The sequence below is a fragment of the Ovis canadensis genome, chromosome 3 (genome assembly GCF_042477335.2).
Source record: "Ovis canadensis isolate MfBH-ARS-UI-01 breed Bighorn chromosome 3, ARS-UI_OviCan_v2, whole genome shotgun sequence".
Lineage (NCBI taxonomy): Eukaryota > Metazoa > Chordata > Mammalia > Artiodactyla > Bovidae > Ovis > Ovis canadensis.
The window spans coordinates 95963472-95984246 of NC_091247.1; the positions used below are offsets into that span (position 1 = coordinate 95963472).

Genomic DNA, 20775 nt, shown 5'->3' on the forward strand with positions numbered 1-20775 from the left:
TCTCATATTTTTAGCAACACAGGGTGTTATTTTTTTTATCCTTTCTGACTTGACAGTGAAGAAAATGAATGGTATGTTATTTTATTTTACATTTATTTGATTACCAATTTGTAAGGCCTCCTCAGACAGCCATTTTGCTTTTTTGCATTTCTTTTTCTTGGGGATGGTCTTGATTCCTGTCTCCTGTACAATGTCATGAACCTCTGTTCATAGTTCATCAGACACTCTGTCTATCAGATCTAGTCCCTTAAATCTAATTCTCACTTCTACTGTATAGTCATAAGGGATTTGATTTAGGTCATACCTGAATGGTCTAGTGGTTTTCTCCACTTTCTTCAATTTCAGTCTGAATTTGACAATAAGGAGTTCATGATCTGAGCCACAGTCAGCTCCCGGTCTTGTTTATGCTGACGGTATAGAGCTTCTCCATCTTTGGCTGCAAAGAATATGATCAATCTGATTTTGGTGTTGACCATCTGGTGATATCCATGTGTAGTCTTCTCTAGTGTTGTTGGAAGAGGGTGTTTGCTATGACCAGTGCGTTCTCTTGGCAGAACTCTATTAGCCTTTGCCCTGCTTCAATCTGTACTCCAAGGCCAAACTTGCCTGTTACTCCAGGTGTTTCTTGACTTCATACTTCTGCATTCCAGTCCCCTATGATGGAAAGACATCTTTTGGGAATGTTAGTTCTAGAAGGTCTTGTAGGTCTTCATAGAACCGTTCAACTTCAGTTTCTTCAGTGTTACTGGTTGGGGCATAGACTTGGATTACTGTGAATGGTTTGCCTTGGAAACAAACAGAGATCATTCTGTCATTTTTGAGATTACATCCAAGTACTGCATTTCGGACTCTTTTGTTGATTGTGATGGCTACTCCATTTCTTCTAAGGGATTCCTGCCCGCAGTAGTAGATATAATGGTCATCTGAGTTAAATCCACCCATTCCAGTCCGTTTTAGTTCACTGATTCCTAGAATGTCGACGTTCACTCTTGCCATCTCCTGTTTGACCACTTCCAATTTGCCTTGATTCATGGACCTGACATTCCAGGTTCCTATGCAGTATTACTCGTTACAGCATCGGACCTCGCTTCTATCACCAGTCACATCCACAGCTGGGTGCTGTTTTTGCTTTGGCTGCATCCCTTTATCAGAAAACGAAGATCATGGCATCCAGTCCCATCACTTCATGGCAGATAGATGGGGAAACAGTGGAGACAGTGGCTGACTTTATTTTTCTGGGCTCCAAAATCACTGCAGATGGTGATTGCAGCAATGAAATTAAAAGACGCTTACTCCTTGGAAGGAAAGTTATGGCCAACCTAGACAGCATATTAAAAAGCAGAGACATTACTTTGCCAACAAAGGTCCATCTAGTCAAGGCTACGGTTTTTCCAGTGGTCATATATGGATGTGAGAGTTGGACTATAAAGAAAGCTGAGTGCCGAAGAATTGATGCTTTTGAACTGTGGTGTTGGAGAAGACTCTTGAGAGTCCCTTGGACTGCAAGGAGATAACCAGGCCATCCTAAAGGAGTTCAGTCCTAGGTGTTCATTGGTAAGACTGATGTTGAAGCTGAAACTCCAATACTTCGGCCACCTGATGTGAAGAGCTGACTCATTGAAAAAGACCCTGATGCTGGGAAAGATTGAGGGCAGGAGAAGGAGAAGGGGATGACAGAGGATGAGATGGTTGGATGGAATCACCGACTTAATGGACATGGGTTTGGCTGGACTCTGGAAGTTGGTGATGGACAGGGAGGCCTGGCATGCTGCGGTTCATGGGGTCGAAAAGAGTCGGACACGACTGAGTGACTGAACTGAACTAAGTACCAATTAATTGAGCAACTTTTTAATGTTTATTGGATATTTTTTAGTATTCTTTAGTGAACTGCTTGTTCAAACCTCTTGCCATTTTTCCCCCCATTGAGATCTTTAGGTTTTTGTAATGGCTTTATAAGAGCTCATTGTCTTGTTAAATATCTTAACTCTTTGTCATATACTGTCGATTCTTTCCCCAGTTTTGTCATTTTTTTCTTTCCTTTTCTATATGGTATATTTTGCAATATAATACTTTTAAGTTTTTATGTGGTCAGATCTACATTTTTTTCGTAGTTACTGCCTTTGATGTGAAAGTTTAAAAAAACCTGTTACAAGCCCAGGATGATAAAAACATGCACTTGTTTTTCTCTTTTGCTTTTAAGGTTTTACCCTTTATGTGACTTTAAAAGTTACAGGAGTCTAATTTCCCCCCAGTTGTTACCTGCATTTCCAGTAATGGTCTTGTTGAGTTTATTCCTGAGTGGTTATCTATTTCGTGGTTATTGTGACTGGGAAGTATTTTTCCATCGTCCTTTTCAAACTGGTTATTGCTGTTTTAAAGAAAAGCAGTTGATTGTTGTATATGTCTTGTGTGACTTAATTCTCTCTCTCTTTTTCTGCTTTATTTACTTGAGGTTTAGAAAATAATAGTTTTCTCTAAATCCTAATCACTTGTAAGGGCTTTCCAATATCCAAACCTCATTTCTGGTTTCTTCTGTTAGCTAGAAGTTCCAGAATAATATTAAATAACAGCAGTGATGGTAGTCACCCTTATCTTTTCCGTCTTGAGTGAAACTACCTCTAATGCATCATCATTAAGTTCTGTGCTTGTCATTCATTTCAGTAGACTCTGTGGAGGAGGTACCCTTCTGTCACTAAGATAGTAACTGTTTCTATCAGTATCAGATGTTAAGTTTTCATCAGAAGCCTTTTTTAGCATCTAGTGAGATAACCATGGGATTTTTCTTTCTTTTGCTTTTTTCTCTTAGTGTTAGTCATAGATTTGATAATGATGTCATCCTCACATTCCTAGAATGAACCCTTTTGATCATGGTGTACTGTTGCATTAATTTGCTAATCCATTGTTTGGACTTTTGCATGTGTATTTATAAATTTAATTGGTATTACTATTTGGGTATACAGTTTTTGACAGGTTTTACCATTAAGGTTATGAAAATGAATTGAGGAGCTTTGTACTGTATTTAGCATAGAAATTGTCTATTCCTTGAAGGTATGATAGAAACTAGTTTCAAAATTACATGGACTTAGTGTCGTTTGGGGGAAATATTGGACAACTCTTTCTCCCTCAATTATTATTCAGTGTTTTTAGTCACTTTTGACAATTTTTTTCCAAAGAATTGCCTTTTTTTAAGATTTTCAAATTTAATAATGTAAAATTAGTACATGTCTTTTATGCTTTAAATTCTTTTGTATGAGAGTTGTTTTATTGTTTGTCCGATGTTGCTTATCTGTGTGACTATTTTGAAAGGAGAAGACCTGGTAGGTGATTATTCTTTTTTAAAAGGTGCAATTAATAGATTGTAATTTTTAATTCTGTTGGGGCTTGCATTCTAGTTCATTACTCTTTCCTTTTAAATTTATTTCTCAGAATTTTTGTATTTTTAAAACTCTTTAATAAAGCTAATGATTAATTTGTGTATTTTTCCCTTTTTTTTTTGCCTTAATAATACTGTTGGCCCAAAAGGTTCGTTAGGTTTTTTTCACCCATTTTTGGCCAACCCGATAAAAGCATAGAATAAGTTCTGGCCCTGTCTTCCTAGATTTTTACATATGAGACTGTAACTGAAATTTCTAAAAAAATATGTAATTGTAGTTTTAACTTATTTTTTGCCTAAGAATTATTTTTAGTGTTTTACATATTCTGAGTAGATTTTGTATGTTTATTATTTTGTTAATTCTAGTTTTACTTTGTTATGATCAGTGTGGCTTATACAGTTTCTCATGGGAAACTTACTGAGGTTTTCTTCATGGCCTGTGTATGGTCAGTTTTCATAAGTTTGCCGTGGACTTTTAAGAACAGTATGTATTTCCTGTAAATTCTATGTAGTTTGGTGTGACATATTTTATCCATTCTAAGATGCCATTGATTATGAGACATCAATTTAGTGATGCTCCTAAGGAATAATTAAAATGTCTGTTATGTTTAGTAAGCATTGTACTATGTATCCCAGTTTCCGATATGTGAAAAAAATGATTTAGAGTCTAATCCTCTGAGTTCTCTACTGTTTTTTTTTTATTAAATTCTAAGAGAAGTGAACTAAAGTTTTATGCTTTTATTATGTTTTACCCATTTCTCCTTGTATTTTAAAAATATTTGTTTACTTATTTTTTATTTTTTAAATAAAATAAATGGGTCTTTGTTGCTGCACACTGGCCTCCTCTAGCCGAGGCGAGCAGCAGGGGGCCCCGCTCCTGCTCCAGTGCGTGGTCTTCCTCTTGTGGGGGCTTCGCTCGTGTAAAGCACAGGCTCTCGCACTTGGGCCTCAGTAGCTTCAGTGCGGGGCTCAGTAGCTGTGGCTCCGCAGCTCCAGAGCGCAGGCTTAGTTGCTCCGAGGCATGTGGGCTCATCCTGGACCAGGGATTGAATCCACGTTTCCTCCGTTGACAGGCAGATTCTTCCCCACTGGATCACCAGGGAAGTCCCTAATGCTTTTTTCCTTAACACATCTTTGCCACATCTGCTTGCTTTTTATGTGCACCTACTCGATGGGTTTTTCTGCCCCTTTGTTTCCAGCTAGTCTATGTCGTCTTGTTTTGGTGTTTCTCTTAGGAACAGGAGTTTTAGCTTTTACGCATTTGGAGGGTCTGCTTCCCATTCCTGGGAATTGTTCTCTTTGATCATGATTATATTTAACTTCTTCCTGCCACCTTATTTTTGTGCTTTCATCTCCTTTCTTTCCCCTTTTTTCTGTATTTAAGTATTTCTTTCATCTTTCTCCCCTTCATTCCTGTGGAAATTTTTACTATTTTTACTCTGCTAATGGAAACATTTAAACTAAAAATATACATGTTAAATATATATATATATATGTTTAAGATTCACAGATACAGAAAACAAACTTGTGGTTACCAAAGAGGAGAGGGAAGAGGGAGGAACAAATCAGGAATGTAGGATTAACAGATACAAATTACTACATATTAAATAGACAAAGCAACAAGAATATACTATACAACACAAGGAACTATAGCCATTTATGTTGTAATAAGCTATAGTGGAGTATGATCTGCAAAAATACAGAACCACTGTGTTGTACACCTGAAACTAATATAATATTGTACCTCAACTATACTTCAATAAAAATGTATATATTCATGTTTAAACCTATTGATATTAATGGTGTCTTCATGAAAGAAAAAAATAAAATTTATTACTTTTTTATTACTTTATTCTCCAGGCTCTACCACCCAAGCATAGAAATCTGTAATTTTATAGTTCTGGAATATTTGTACATAGTGAAATTTCTCTCTCTCTGTCTCTCTCTCTCTTTTTTTTTTTTTTCTGGCCAGGCTGTACAGCTTGTAAGATCTTAGTTTCCTAATCAGGGATTGAACTTGGACCCCAGCAGTAAAATCACTGAGTCCTAACCACTGGACCACCAGGGAATTCCTGGAAATTTCTCTTTTAACTATAGAAATTGGCAGTAAACTTCTTAACCACATTAATAATAATTTATACTTAACTCTCTTCTGCTGTTCATTCACTGAACACTGTTTTCTTACTGCCACTTCTCATTTCTTGATTCTTTGATTCATTTTTCAATTGGTTGAAGTTTATTCTAGAGAATTTTTTTTTAAGAATGTAGGTCATATTAATACAGTCTCTGAGTGATTGCTTATTTTAAAATGTCTTTAATTTCTGTTGTGTTGTTGTACAGTTGCTTAGTCGTGTCTGATTCTTTGTGACCCCACAGACTGCAGCACACCAGGCCTCCCTGCCCTTCACCATACCCTGGAGCCTGCTCAGACTCATGTCCATTGAGTTGGTGATGCCGTCCAACCACCTCATCCTCTGTCATCTCCTTCTTCTGCTTTCTGTCTTTCGCAGCATTAGGGTCTTTTTCCATGAGTTGGCTCTTTGCATCAGGTGGCCAAAGTATTGGAGCTTCAGCTTCAGCATCAGTCCTTCCAATGAATATTCAGGACTGATTTCCTTTAGGATGGACTGGTTGGATCTCCTTGCAGTCCAAGGGACTCTCAAGAGTCTTCTCCAACACCACAGTTCAAAAACATCAATTCTTTGGTGCTCAGCCTTCTTTATGGTCCACCTCTCACATCCACACATGAATACCAGAATAGCTTTGACTATAGGGACCTTTGTTGGCAGAATAATGTCTCTGCCTTTTAATAAACTATCTAGGTTTCTGCTGTAGGGAAGTGTTATGTGGTTCTGATCCTTTTTTAAATGTAAGAAATTAATATTTCCCCCCTCCTTAGGTTTTTGTTTTGTTTTTATGAATTATTGGCATCTTGCTAGGATAGGTCTGGGTGTGTGTGTGTATGTGAGAGAGAGAGAATATGAAAGCCACATATGTAAATCCGTATTAAATCCTTTCTGGTACTCAGCAAATTTCTCTGGTGGAAAGTCTCACGTCTTCAGAGATATTCTTTAATTTTTTTCTTTGGTTTTGGCTTCTCTTTCACCTGAACTAAAACCATATTAAAAGTACCATTGTTTGAGTCTATTTGTGTTCTAAAATAGCTAGAGATATGTCACGTTTCTATTAGACAGTGATTCTCAGTGACAATGAAATTTGATGAGAGGGAGACACAGACCTTCCAAGCAGTGGTCTTCCTCTGCTCATCTCTTCTTTTGGGGAGGGGAGTGGCATTTCACCTCTCTGTATAGGGCTCATCACTGGAGAAAGAAGATTGTTTACTTTGGGTAGGTAGTTTTATCTGAAATATGGGTACTGCAAAGTTGCACATTATTTTAGCTCTTGTTTGAAGTTAGTTGATACAAAATTGTATTAACTGCTGTGGGGTGGGAGAAGGTGACATTACATCTTGATGTATTTTTCCAGAAGAAAAAAAGATACCCTACCACTATGCAACAGTGTATATTGGATCTCCTAAACTGTTTCTGTTTATTTCTAACTTTCTGCTTTTTTCTCTTAGGAAAAATTTCTTGAGTTGATACTCTATGTGCTGTGTGCTGTGCTTAGTCACTCAGTCCTGTCCGACTCTGCTCAGTCCTGCCCGACTCTTAGCGACCCCATGGACTGTAGCCTGCTGGGCTCCTCTGTCCATGAATTCTCCAGGCAAGAATACTGGAGTGGGTTGCCATGCTCTCCTCCAGGGGATCTTCCCAACCCAGGAATCGAACCCAGGTCTCCCACTTTGGAGGCAGATTCTTTACTAGTCTGAGCCACGAGGAAAGCAATATTCTGTTTGATACTCACTAATCAGGTTTCATGCAGTTTACAGTCTGCTGGTTACTATCTTCATTGGGAGTTTTGTTTTGGCAATTGCATTTTTTTCCTCTAAAAATGTTCTTTTCATATTGTTCCATTTGGAGCATGGCTTCATTTCTTTTGTTGAGGGGCATGCCATGCAGTCTGTGGGATCTTAGTTCCCCAACCAGGGATCAGACCCTTGCCCCTGCAGTGGAAGTGCGGGGTCTTAACCTCCAGGGAAGTCTCTGGCTCCTTTTTTTGATAACCTCTTCTTATCAGTGTGGCAGTCTCTTGAATCTCATGGAGCTTTTTCCATTTTCTCCTCTTTCTGGCAATAGCTCTGTCTCCTGAGAGGCTGCTTGTCCCAAGCACATTGATGAGTTCACTCCTTTTGAATTGCTGAGTATTTTTATTTCCACTGATTGTCCCCTTTTTTGTTTTTATGTCTAAAGGGATATGTGCTTCATGTTCTGTAGTTGAGATAGGTTCTTTAGAAATCATGTAGCCCTCTGTACAGTTTTTTATTCTACAACAGGCTCCCTTTGGTAGCCCAAAGCCTGCTGGTAGAAGCCCCCACCCAGTCAGCCTGGTGCCTCTGCCAGCGCAGTGCCCCACTCCAGTCAGCTGGCTTCCCTGCCATCTCAGGACTGTGCCACGCACCATGGGCTCCCTACAGTCTCCAGTGACCCTGCCAGAGACCCCAGTAGATCCAAATTTGTCCTCCTGCTTCAACCTCCAGCTCTCAGCCAGGGGCCGTTTGTGAGGCTGGTGTGTGTTTGTAGGTTGGGACTGGAAAGAGGGAGGTTGTTTTGTGACCTGCTGTGCTCTACCTGCATTGCTCCTGATGAAACCTTCCAAAGGGTAAGACCCTTCTTTGGAATCCAGGGTTGATATTCTGTGAAACCGGACCACTTATGGTTGTCTAACCTCCCCTTCCCCACCCCCTCCACCCCCACCAAGGTTTTTGTCTCTACGTGAAATTCTTTCTTCTTAATCTCCGTTTCCGTCTATGGAGATTCCATGTACCATTTACTTAACTTCCCTGCTTAATGCTGCTTTTTTCCAGAAACTCCCCAGATTCTCTCACCACATGTGAGCGCCCCTTTGTTGCATGTTCTGCTTTCTAGTCTAGTTTTCCATATTTTTGTCACCGCCTTTCTGTTTGCATTATGAGCTCCTTAAATTTAGGAACCATGTCTTGCTCGCTTTTATATGGAGAAGCATTAGAATGAAGAAGTTAGTGGAAGCCAGGTTTGAGTCCCCGTTCAGCACTGAACCATGAAGCCTTAGACAAGCTCTGTCACCCTTCTGAGTGGGTGTTCTCCTCGAGGAAATGGGCGTAACAGTGGTACCTACCTCATGGTGCTGTTTTGAAGATTAAATGAGACAGCATAGCACAGTGAACGTTGAGATAAATCTTAATTTTGTTTTCTGTACCCCTTACAGCACCTAGCTCATGTAGCACCTCATCCACACATGCCTTCAGTTAATGGTGACTAAATGAACACAGGTGAGAGTGCTTTGCGCAAAACTCACTTTTGCACTGAGTCAGTGGCAGAGCCCAGGGAAGAATCTAGGCTTCCTGAGTATCTTTCACACATTCCCCCTGCACATGCTGAGTAAGTGGGTCTTCACGTGCCTCTCGTAAAGTGTCTAGAGTCCAGGAGGAGGGGTTTGTGTGTTTTTGTTTGTTCCTGTGTTTGTTTTTAACAATGTGTAGCTCTGCCATAAGACAGACAGCACTCTTTATTTTGTGGGTTGATTTTATAGTCAGTTACTTTCTTGTCTAGGTTAGTTTTAGAACGAAAGAACCGCAAATGGAAGCCCCAGAGAGAAGCAACATAGTGTTGTGGTAGGAGTAATATGGTTGCAAGTAGAGTTTTAGATGGTTGTGATTGTTACCTCCTCTGGCCCCCCTCTGCAAACACATCTATCCATGAATGTGCTAATTCTATGGGTGGTTCTGCCACTGCTCTTATTTGGTATGTTGAAGGTGGCATGTCATCTCACTCTATCAGATTCTCACCTAAGAAAGTAGGAAAGTCTCTTCCTTGATTGTGTAGCTTCGACTACACAACTGGTGTGGGATGCAGTATCTTTTTAGTGGGAGGAAGCCTCTGTAATTGCTTCTCCCAGTGATTACAAGGTACAAGGTAGAAGGGTGGTAAACACTGAGAAGAAAATGTGCCTCCTAGGAAATTCTCCTCTTTTGTAATTTGCCTCTAGGCCGGCGCTGCCACCAGTCTTGGAAACTTGCTGGATATGATGTACCAGGAGCCAGTACGATGGTCCTACACCTTCCAGACATTTTCTTTCCTGAGCCGCCTGAAAGTACAGCTGGAGCCCTTCCCTGAGAAACTCCTGGAGGTTGGGAAGGCAGTACAGATCTTTGAGAGGTCTGTGTACAGCGACAGGTAAGATCCCGAGCCTCTGCCGGCCACAGGCTCTGTGCTCAGCACTACAGGTTTTCTTTTCTTGCGCAGACCCTGTACTGCTGTTGTCATTGAATGTTATCCTTGAAAAAATTGTCTTCTTTTTAAAGACAACACTGTAGAGATTTGTTCAGACTTAAAATTTCAGTTACCACATATGTCAAGAAAGGAAACTGTGTTTTTCATAAACTAAATGCATTTAATTTCTCACATTGGCACTGGTTACCTTGTCTTCTTCTTTTCTGTCATAGAAGCAGGCTGGTGGCTACCTAGTATAACCGTTACATGCAGAAAGGCACGAAAGAGACACTTAAGTAGCAGCGTATGTTCTAGCAAACCAGATGAGTCAGTGACTGGCTATCACCTTGAAGAAAAAAGCAGATGGAATTAAAATCTGTGTTCTAAAATGATAGGAGAAATACATTTATCCTTGTTTTATTCTTCAAGAAAGGATTTCTGAGCAGAAGCACATCTGAAAAATTGACTTCTGTCTTGGATTTAACCATTTTTGACTCTGTCGTGTGAGAGGATTTATTATTGGCCAGAGTCTATAAGAGAGATCCAGTCTCTCATAGGTCCAGGGAAGGGCATTGTCCTATCTACCCGACGGAGTGAGGTGGGGAGTCACTTTTCACGAAGGCTAGCGGCTAGCTTGGGAATTCAGCCCCTCGATTCTAGAGGAGCTAGTCCGTCTATACTCCAGAATTCCTGGTTCTGCCACAAGACCAGGCTGAGACTTGTGTTTCAGCCATTTGAAGAAGTGAGGGTGCCTCGATCTGGACATTACTGAGGGTTTTTTATCTGAAGGCTATGAATGACCTGTGTCAGTGTGAGATGGTGGCTCAAAGCATGTTGAGCTCTGAAGCCCCTTTGAATTATCAGAATGGAAAGTTTCACTTCTGTTGTCCATTCACATCATTTTGTTTATATGTTTTTGGCTGTGCTGGGTCTTCGCTCTGCCCAGGCTCTCTCTGCTTGCGGAGAGTGGGGGCTGCTCTTCGTTGTGGTGCTCAGAGGAGCAGTGGCTTTTTTTGTTGGGGAGCATGGGCTTTAGGGCCTGCAGGCTTCAGTCGCTGCAGCTCCCCAGCTCCAGAGCACAGGCTCAGTAATTGTGGCTCATGGGCTGAGTTGCTGTGGGGCGTGTGGGATCTTCCTGGATCAGGGATTGAACCCATGTCTCCTTCAGGCAGATTCTTTACCACTGAGCCACCAGAGAAGCCCTGTCCATTCACTTCTCAAGACGCTAGATTGATTACCTGTTTACTTCCAGATTACAAAAACTAGTTCTACTTCTTAGTCTTCCCATAAAGCCTCCTGGAGGGGGAAAAATAAGGGCATATTTGTAATGTATTCCGATTTTTTTTAAGCATTACTTAAAAATCATTCAAGGTATGTAATACAAATGCTATAGGCTAGGCACTCCTTCTCTATGGACCCCAAGAGAGAGCCTGTTTTTTATAAAAGCTAAATATGTGAATTGCAAATGGTTGAGCTATAGATTTTTGTTTTTTCAACTGTTGGATAAACTACTATTTATTTTCCTTTCCCCTCTCCCAAGCCTAGCCTCTAGAATTAGGAAGATGAATTACATATTGCTACCTGCCTGGAAACATACTTGCCATTGGTCTTTTGATATTCAGCCCTTTAGTGAGGTAGACATGTGAGAGACCCCTTAGAAATACTTTGTTTGGAAAGTACACGGACTTTAGAAGATCTGTTTAGAAGATCTCCAGACTTCTCTGGCGGTCCAGTGGTTGAGACTCTGTGCTTCTACTGTAGGTGGTGTGGGTCTGATCCTTGGTCAGGGGACTAAGATCCCTCATGCAGCGTGGCATGGCCAAAAAAAAGGTACACGATCTTGACATTTACATGTAAAGGGAGACAGCTGATGGTGCTGTAGGCAGCTACAGCGTCCTAGATGTTTTCTTCAGAGGGGACATTTTTGAGACAGAGAGGATAACTGATTACACACTCTAACCCTGATGGTAATTTAGAGCCTCTCCACTCCTTTAAACATGTATTCATTTGGCTCAGCAAATGAGCAGATTTGTTGAATGCCACCTGTGTTCAGGCACTGGGTCAGACCTGGGGGCTGCAGTAAGCAGAGCAGACCTAGTTCCTGCCCTCATGGTGACCCTAGTCTGACAGGGAACTCTGAGACTGCACACCTCCTCAGGTGTGTTATATGTATTCCAAAGGAGCAACATAGCCTGTTTGGGAGAGTAGATGACAAGGAGAGAGAATCTAAATCTTTCCTGTTTGAGTTGAAAGAAAACACTAGCATGTGGTTTTAGAGCAGGGACCCTGATGCCCTGGTGCTTCAGCTGGCTCTTTCCTGCAGCCCCTTCCTTCAGGCTGCAGGGGCTCTCCCCACCCTCCTCAGCACTTAGCACCGCCCGCCGTGGCCTCTACATCCTCTGGCCCCTTCACAGCCAGCTTTGGAGAAATAAAGAAGTGCTCATCCTCAGAAAAGGGCCACGGCCTTTTATAAGACTAAGTAACAGATATTTACTTGCTCTTTGTAAGATCTTCATTTCCATGTTACTTATGAAAAAGCTGAAAACATTTTTCAGATACTGAATTAGAAATTCACCTCTTTTCTTTGTTGCCTTCAGCTAGGCTATAGGTAAGCCATTTCAGACTGAAAGAGTTGGCTTCTAGAGTTCCCAAATTAGTGCCTTCATAGCCTAACAATGAAGTAGTTACAGTGACAACTAAGGTGTCTTTAATAGTATCTGTCAGTCACTGTTGTAAGCGCCTTGTAAGTATTACAGTTCTCACAACTCTAAGAATTAGGTCCAACTGTTATCTATGTACAGAGGAAGAAGCAGCCTGAGAGTTTGATGACTTGCGCCTAGAGACACAGCTAGTGAATTTTGAAGCCAGGTCAGACTCAGAAATGTGACTCTTCAACCCCTTCTCTTATGCAGCACTCGCAGACTTGGGGTGTATACCTCCCTGAGCCATTCATAGACAAGGCTTTCGAATTTCATTTTTCCAGAAGTAGCCAGTTGCTGAGTATTGCCTTAGAAACTGGAATTCATTGCTTGATGTAAACTGTGTTTTGTATCAAGATGCCTGAGGTTGGAAAGCAGAATTGCCCCTCCTGAAACAATGGTTTCTAGTAAGCTCCGACTTCCTATTTACCAGATGCTCCTTTAGTTATGGAAGTAAGCAAGGGGCAAAATGAGATTGAATTTTAGATTTAGCCTTCTCATATCTGGATTAGAAGCTCAGAAGTAGAGGAGGCTTGCTTTGGAAGCGAGTTTGTTTTCTTGGTGATACTGCAGTTAGTAGGAAATGCATTTCCTGCTCCATAGGGGACATGACTTAAATACAGTTCCTGCTCTGCTTCTCAGCTAGACCGAAGGATGGCTCTGCAGCCTCAGAACCCTTGAGTCCTTAAAGTAAGTCGTGGGTGCTTTATACTAGGTTGTTTTGTTTGGGGGCTTACTTACAGTAATAATAAGGAAATCTTAAAAGTCTGAGTCTACTTGCACCATTTGCACATCTTTTGACTGGTTTCCAGGAGGGGAAATTGTTAGTGACCAGTGAGACTGTCTTTCAGTGCCCTTTTTCTTCCAGTGGATTAATCCACTCAGAGATTTTGGCCTCTAAAGTTTAAATGCTATTCTCAGTATTGAGCGAAAGATGTAGGTAAAGAATTCAGACTTCTTAAAAATCAGTAAGGAACCAAAAAGGTTAAGTGGTTTGGACAGACATGGAACAAGTTGTTATTAATGTTTTTTTTGCTTTCTTTTGCCTTTCATTCCATTTCCCATTCTCTTCCCCTCACCCATCCCACCTACATTTCCAACCAGGTATATCTTTGCAAAGACTCTTTTTGAAAATGGGTCCCTCAGTGACATTGAATGGCATATCTATCAGGACTGGCATTATTTTCTTCTGCAGGAGTTTGCCAGCCGGCTCAGATTACATGGCTTCATCTACCTCCAGGCTGCTCCCCAGGTAAGACAGAATTTAAAGCCTTAAACATTAGGACCATATGAAACTTAAGAGGTGACATTCTCTGAGCCTCTGATTTTCCAGTTGGAGAAGGTTGTGGGTATTACCTGGAGCATGGAGAGCAGTGGGTGAGCACCCTCCCATTCTAGCACAAGGACCCAGTTCCCATAGGCTTCCTGCAGCAGGGGGCTGAAGGGTTCCTCTTAATGTAGCGACCGCCTAGAGAGGATTGGGCTTTATCACTGGGATCCACAGTTTCGACCCTCTGACCAGCAAACCTGTAGCCAGTTGCCTCAGCTTTTCCTTCCCTCTAACTGGGCCATCAGAGTCCACTGTGGTCTTGGTGGTTTCCTGACTAGCATGTCAGGAGGATGAAGAGGCTTTCCTCACCTCATCTTGATGCTCTCCTAATTCATTGTCTGCTTTTCTGAACCTGAAGGATGCCACTGGTAAGGCACGATGGACTGTGGGAGTTGCCTCCCATGACCTCCGACCTGGACCATGGGGCCAGCCCAGCACACAGTAGGGTGGTGGTGTGGAGTCTCTGGAGACGGCAGGGGTCCTTGGCTCTGCCAACCGCGGGCAGGCCCTGGAAACCCTTCCCTGGAAGGGTCCTTGTCTGTCCAGTCCAGTGTCGCAGACACGTGATCTCAAAGGGCTCCTCTGGAGTGGGAGTCAAGCTGGGGGGTATTTTTGAGGGCTGTGTTGCTCTCACCTTTTTAGACAGATATCTGACATACAGTCAAATGCCACGTATAGCACATAGTCTCAGGAGGGAGCGTTCTCTTCAGGCTGGAGGCCAGGCTTTTAGGTTTATGACCAAGTCTTGTGGAAGGAAGGAGCCTGAGAGCCGGCTGGCCAGGGTCAGAAAATGGGTGGGAGAGCCCCCATGACACAGACCCCCGGGAGCCAGAGGGGAGAGGACCGGATGGGAGGGCCTGGCCTCAGCAGGGGTGGCAGCAGGCGAGGGCCCTGGGTGTGAAGGGGACCAGGCATCGGGGCTCTTTATGTCGGGAGCTTCTGAAGATTGTTAGGAAATAAAGAGAGTCCACGGAAGTAAATAGGGTCTCAGGTTTAAGTGAAACTCAACTGGAGATGCAGTGAAGCCAGAGGGCTGAGAACCTTCTGTGAAAAGAGCAAAGCTGAAGGTGGCAGCCTCGCATGTTTATCACTTCTTGAAGTAGTTGTCGTTTCCTGGGAGCAGGAATAGAAGAGACCAGTTATGAAGGTGACTGGACTGTAGGGGCAGGCATTGGTGCCAGTGTTTAGGGGAAAAGGAGAGCCGTGTCAAAAGGATGGTTTGAGGTAGCCGAATGTAGGGTTCATGGTGAGAGGAAAGTCCTGGCCCCCAGGAAGGCTCATGGCCTGAGCCAAGGATGAGGTAAGAGCATTGTGGACTTGAACTGAGTGAAGACTGTGGTTGGATTTGAAGAGGTGACAGGTTTCCAGTAGGCGTTCATGGGATGGAGAGTTGAAAGCAGCTGTAGGTTGAAGGGCTAAGCATTAAGAGAAGAATTGAAAGTACTGACATCTAACCTTTTCCTGGTTCCTGACCTAACCTGCTGGGACACCGGGACCCAGCACGGAAGGAAGAAAGTCTTCCTCACGTCTTTGTGTACTTGGAATGACTTTGTGAGATGGGACAATGATGATAACAGTGGTGGTGATGATTGTAATTATTATGGTGTGGCTGATAACATCTTTTTGGAGAGACGAATTGAGGTATTTCAGCTGGGGTAGAATAAGGATTGAAGGATTAAGGATTACTGCAACTTGATGGTAGAAAAAAAGTACTTATTTTGGGATTGGATGGGGATTTTGGTGCTATTTTGATGGCACCAGAACCGAGAATGTTGATATCCTTCCCCTGAAGTCACTCCTGATTTCTGCTGTGAGACCCAGAGGAACTGTGAGAGAGCAGAACAGAAGTGAAACATCTCTATGTAGAAAGTGGTGTGAGCGCCCAGTCCCCAGTGCAGAGTCCCGGCAGATGTTGGCTTAGAGCTCATGTGATGAGCTTGAGTAGGGCATTTTGCTCCTTCCTACCTACTCTTCACTAACCTGTAAAAAGCAAGCTAGCCAACAGTAAAAAAAAAAAAAAAAGAAAGAAAGAAATCAGAAGAGAAATGGCTGGGCCTCAGTGCCCCAAAGAATCAGCAAGAGAGAGTGCAGCTGGCCAGTGTGCCTCCAAGAGCCAGGCCATGTCTGCAGCCTGGACAGCGAGTGCTGCAAAGACCTGGGACAAGTGGCACCTGGGTGTGGGGCCTGGGAAGTGCAGTGGTCAGAGCCACTAGCAATCCCTGTCCAATTGCTGCCTCTGACTTCAGGCAGTCCAAACAGCAGCTCTTCCAGGAGGGTGGGGTGGAGTGAAGCAGGCGGCTGCCGTTTCCAGCCGCACTGTCTTTCCTGTTCACATTCAGCGTGTCCTCCCCATGAGGACCAAGGTAAAGAGGAACCAGACTAAAGCACTGTTTGCGCAAGGTGGTTGTTTTTTTTAAAGAACTTGTAACCATATCAGTACAGCAAGAATTACACCAAATGTTCAAAATAGAAGTTTACCTAGGCTTCTGGGTGGGGGAAGAAAAGTTTGCTCTCTTAAGTAAATTAATAGTGCACAGGGAAATGTTAGCCTATTTTAACAGGAGAGACTTTAGCATCAGGTTTGCCTGCCAGCAATGAATGAATAATTATAGCTTTTATAAAAAGAATTGCTCTGCCCTAGTATATAATTGAAAACATAATGTCACATTCTGAAAAATACGCATTTTCATTAATTCTGATAATATTTTTCTCTCAGGAAAATTAGGTAGCTTTGCTATGTTTAGAAACCCTGAAGCTACCTTGCTGGCAGGAATGTGAATTGGTCAGCCTCTAAGGAGGCAGTCTGGCAGTGTATACTAGCAGGGTACATAGTTTTGCCCTATTAATCATGCTTCTTGGAATTTACTCCATAAATATGCTCCCACATAGGCAAAATGGCTCATGTGCAGGGCAGCATTGTTTACAATAGCAAATTATTATAAACAACCCACATAGTCATCAGTAGAGGCCAGTTAAATATATTATGCTCCATCGATGCACTGAAAAACTCTGAAGCCATGAAAAAGAACTGGAAGGTACTATACTGACATATAACAATCTTCAAAATATATTCTTAAGAAAAATAAGAACTAAGTGTGTAATAGGAGACCTTTTATATATATTTTTTAAGTGGAGGTAAGACTATATGTGTAAAATCTTTCTGAAAGTAGGCAACAGTCACTAACATCTGTCATCAGTGGGGTGGAGCACTGGGTTGTGGATAGTCAGGGCCGTAAAGCGTGTGATGGGGAGGCAAGGGAATGGCGAAGAGGTCTGGAAGCAGTCAGCAATGAGGAAACGATGTAGGGACAGAATGACAGAAGGAAAAAGAGAAGGTTCAGAGGGAAGGAAGGTAGAGAAAAAGGTGAAAGTAGGAGGTCCACAGAGATAGGCCGGGTCAGAAATGAAAACTTTCAATTGAGTATGTGCAATAAATATGTATTGACCACCTGCCCTGCCAGGCCCTGTGCTCAGCCCTGAACCAGACAGATCCTGGCCTGCTTTCAGAGTGGTGCTGAGTAAGCTGGTGCCAGCGATGAAGGGGGAGCCCCTGCCTCTTCCAGGAAGCTCTTCTGACTGCTCCAGCCCAGTTGCTGTCTTCCTTATCTGACTTCTGTGCTTAAGATCCAAGCCTCACAGCAGAGCACCTGATTCGCTGTTTTGCATATGTTGTTTTACTTGTTATCCAATTAAATTATAGACTGCCTAGGACAAGGGCTTCATCTAACTCTAGAACAGTTCTTGATTCAAGGGAAAGAGATGAGAAGGGATAAGTGCTAAAAGTATTAGCATGTTAGACTGTTAACCTGTGTTAATCAATTTGAAAAGTTGGGCAGAAGATCATAAATGAAATTTGTTTATATGGTTTTCTTTCCCTAGAGAAAAGATGGTACAAGAGGGAAACAGTGAAGATTGCACCTTTGGGAATCTTATACATTATATTTGGGGATAAAAGTTTACATTTGGGAATAAAACTCAACTATTTGAAAGAGAGAAGTCCTAAATCAGTGAGTTAATCTACGTGTTCTTCCCAGGACAGATGACACTGAATAATGAAGTGTTTGCCACGCACAGAGAGGAAGGAAGGCAATTCAGCAAAGCAGACATTCAGAACAAAAGTTTTGAGATGAGAAAGAGCTTGGTCTGTACTGCAGACAAGAGGTCACATGCAGCTTCAGGGGAGGAAGGAGCTAAGGATGTCAAGAGCGGAGAGTTAGGAGCAGTGGCCAGACTCTGGGAATGGCCCTGTGTGACCAGTAAAGGAGAAGGTGACATTCCCTGAGCCATTGTGCTTCAGATTTTCTGATCAGATGAAGACAGACTGGAATTATGCACGCTCTGGAAGGACTGAGGGACAAAGTGAGTCTCAAGCCTCACTTTTTTATTTTTTGAACTGTGACCTATGCAGAATTTGCATTCTGCCCCAGAGTGAATGTGTGATATGACATGACTTCAAATTACTTACCCTTTTGTAAATATTGTTACTCGTACTTCCTTGCACCTGGGACTAAAGGCGATAAGCACCCTGTGAGGTACTTTAAGCAAGGAGAGTCGTACCGTTAGAGTCAGCCCTCCGGGTCCAGACATGGAACCCCCTGATGTGGAGAGCCCACTGCCATTTCATACACATAAGGGGCTCTAGCAGCGTTGGAATTTTGTACCCACAGAGGGTCCTGGAACAAACCCCCCTGAAGCCCCCACTGCACATGCTGAGGGACAGCTGTATATTGCAGTAGTCTGGAAGGGTGGAGTGAGCAGGACAAGTAGGAGAAAAGACAGCATTTGCCTGGAACTGATGGGCTCCCTTCCGTGAGTCTTCACAGTGACCCATGGGGTTGATGAGAGGATGTAGAAGCCCACAAAGCTTACGCCCCTGGTGCCTGGCGAAGATGGGAATTTAATCCTGGACTTTCTGACGTTAAGGCCTGTGCTCTTTCCATACACTTCACTGCCTCCAGGAGGCAGAGAGTCAGAAGGCTCTTGCTCCATGGTCCAGGTGAGAAATGCTGGGGCCCTGACCAGGGCAGGGGTGAGAAAGGGGCAAGGAGAGAACCAGCTGGAGAGAGATGAAAGAGAACTCAGTGACTTCCTGGCTATGGCAGAGAGGAGGAAAAAAATAATAATCCCAGGTTCCTAGGGTAGATGATGTTTGCCATTAACCTGTGATTCACTAAGAAGACAAGGCAGCAGAAGGGATGTCATAGCACTAGCGCCCGGGATAGACGCAGCAGGGAGGCCTGAGAGCCCCCAGCTTCTGCGACAGCCGAGATAACCCAGCAGCTCAGCAGAGCCTGGGGACTGTCTTTCAGGTTTGTTTAAAGAGACTACACCGGAGGGGCAGGCAAGAGGAGAAAGAAGTTGAGTTGGCCTATCTGGAGCAGCTTCATGGTCAACACGAAGCCTGGCTTGTCCACAAGACAACCCCGTAAGTGGAGAAGAGGGCGCCAGTGGACAGAGGCCTGCCCTCCTGCAGCCAGTCATTAAAATACAGGCAGCTGAACACGCAGCCCCTTAAGCAGGTTCAGAATGTCCTGGAAATGGTTGGAATTGTCAAGCATTATCCCCAGCAGAAATTTAATACTGGATATAATCTATATATTCCAAGAAACTTTTTTTATTAGATTGTTTCCCAGTTTTTTTTTATTTTTCGATATGCCCCTAGACTGAACTTGGTGATTGATGATGAAGTAGTTGGCTCAGGGTAAAGGGCTGAAAAATTGTCAGTGTGTACTAAGTTAACATTCCTGGTTTCAGCCTTTCCTCCCTTCAGGCTTGGTGTGCTGTCCATTTAAATTGTTTGGGGCTCCGACCTTCAGTATCAGTCTTCAGACTAAGAGAAATTTCAGTCTCATCTTTCCAGCCAACTTTATTGAATTCCTTTTTTAAACTGTTTACATGAAATTTCCCTGAGAAGCCCTGTGACCTTAGAGCTGTTCTGAATTATTAAGACTGGTGAGAATGTGAAGCTTACCGTCTTTTTTCTGCTCCCTAAATACTCGTGCTTCTTACAGGCTCCACTCTGAGGCTCTGCTGAACATTCCAGTGCTCGTATTGGATGTCAATGATGACTTTTCGGAAGAAGTAACCATACAAGAAGAGCTCATGAGGAGGGTGGGGAAGACCTTAAGCCTGCTTTTCTTTCTTTACACTTCTGTCACTTCAGAACTTCACTATGGGTCCTATGCCTTGCGCCTCAAATAGCATGTCACACTCAAAAGCCTGTGGGGCCTTGGATAAGTTATTAATATAATCTCTATTCTCTAAAGTATTGGGGGCTAATAATTGTTAAATACTTGCCTTGTAAGATGTGCTTTCCAGCTGACTTCCTCGTCTGAGGTATTCTAAAACTAGGGAAATGAGACTTCTGGATTCACTCCAGCTCTGCCACTTGATACCCTGGGCAGGTCACATTACCTTTCCATACCTGTGTTCTCTTCCTCACAAAAAAACTCGAAGGCTTGGCTACACATGCATTATGGATGGACTAGTGTATAGTCTCCTGAAAATGTGAAATTTAACTTTTCGTTTTTCTCTTTCCCACAGGTAAACACCTTTGTAAAGAATCTATAACCAGGACTGGGATGTTCTAGCTGGGATCTGGGCTCTCTGACTTTCTAAAGCCAGAGAATACCCAGCCACCCACCTTTCTGTCCCCTGCTCCCACCCCTAGAGTACTCTGACATTCAGGGGGTTAAGCTTCTGTTAGCTATAGACCTAGCCCTAGTCTTCTTTTGTATCTCAAGGACTTCTTAAATAAAATCTATGCTTCTGTGGATTTTGTTAGTCCAGTTGTTCGTTTATTTCATCTTTTATCTACTGCTCTGAGCTCCCCTCTAGACTAGCCATTTTCACTTGAGAAGAGTCCTTGCTTGCTTTTAAATCCTTCACCTGTCAGACTTCCCTGTGTGTTCATTGGTTCCTTCTGACATGCCAGGGCAGGGACTACTTCAGAACCCTGACCAAGCTCTGCCTTAGGCATGAAGAAGGGGAATAAAATGACTCAGGAGTGGATGGATGTGAAGTGAGAGCCCTCAGAGCTAGGAAATGGAGCTCAAACTCCAGGAA

At 42.9% G+C, this 20775-nt stretch overlaps 1 protein-coding gene across 2 annotated transcripts in view; it reads left to right on the forward strand.

Annotated features, from left to right (window-relative positions):
• The window catches only part of DGUOK (deoxyguanosine kinase), a 33757-nt gene extending 13264 nt beyond the window's left edge, over positions 1-20493 (forward strand). The window contains exons 3-7 of one of the 2 annotated variants that reach the window (XM_069583718.1): positions 9458-9645; positions 13485-13632; positions 19020-19135; positions 19722-19821; positions 20254-20493. In XM_069583718.1, the coding sequence (XP_069439819.1) occupies positions 9458-9645; positions 13485-13632; positions 19020-19135; positions 19722-19821; positions 20254-20280 (579 nt within the window). In that variant the 3' untranslated portion in view covers positions 20281-20493. Of the gene's footprint in view, positions 1-9457; positions 9646-13484; positions 13633-19019; positions 19136-19721 lie in introns of both variants that reach the window. The other variant, XM_069583717.2, reaches the window with a different exon arrangement.
• The last annotated feature ends 282 nt before the right edge of the window (positions 20494-20775 follow it).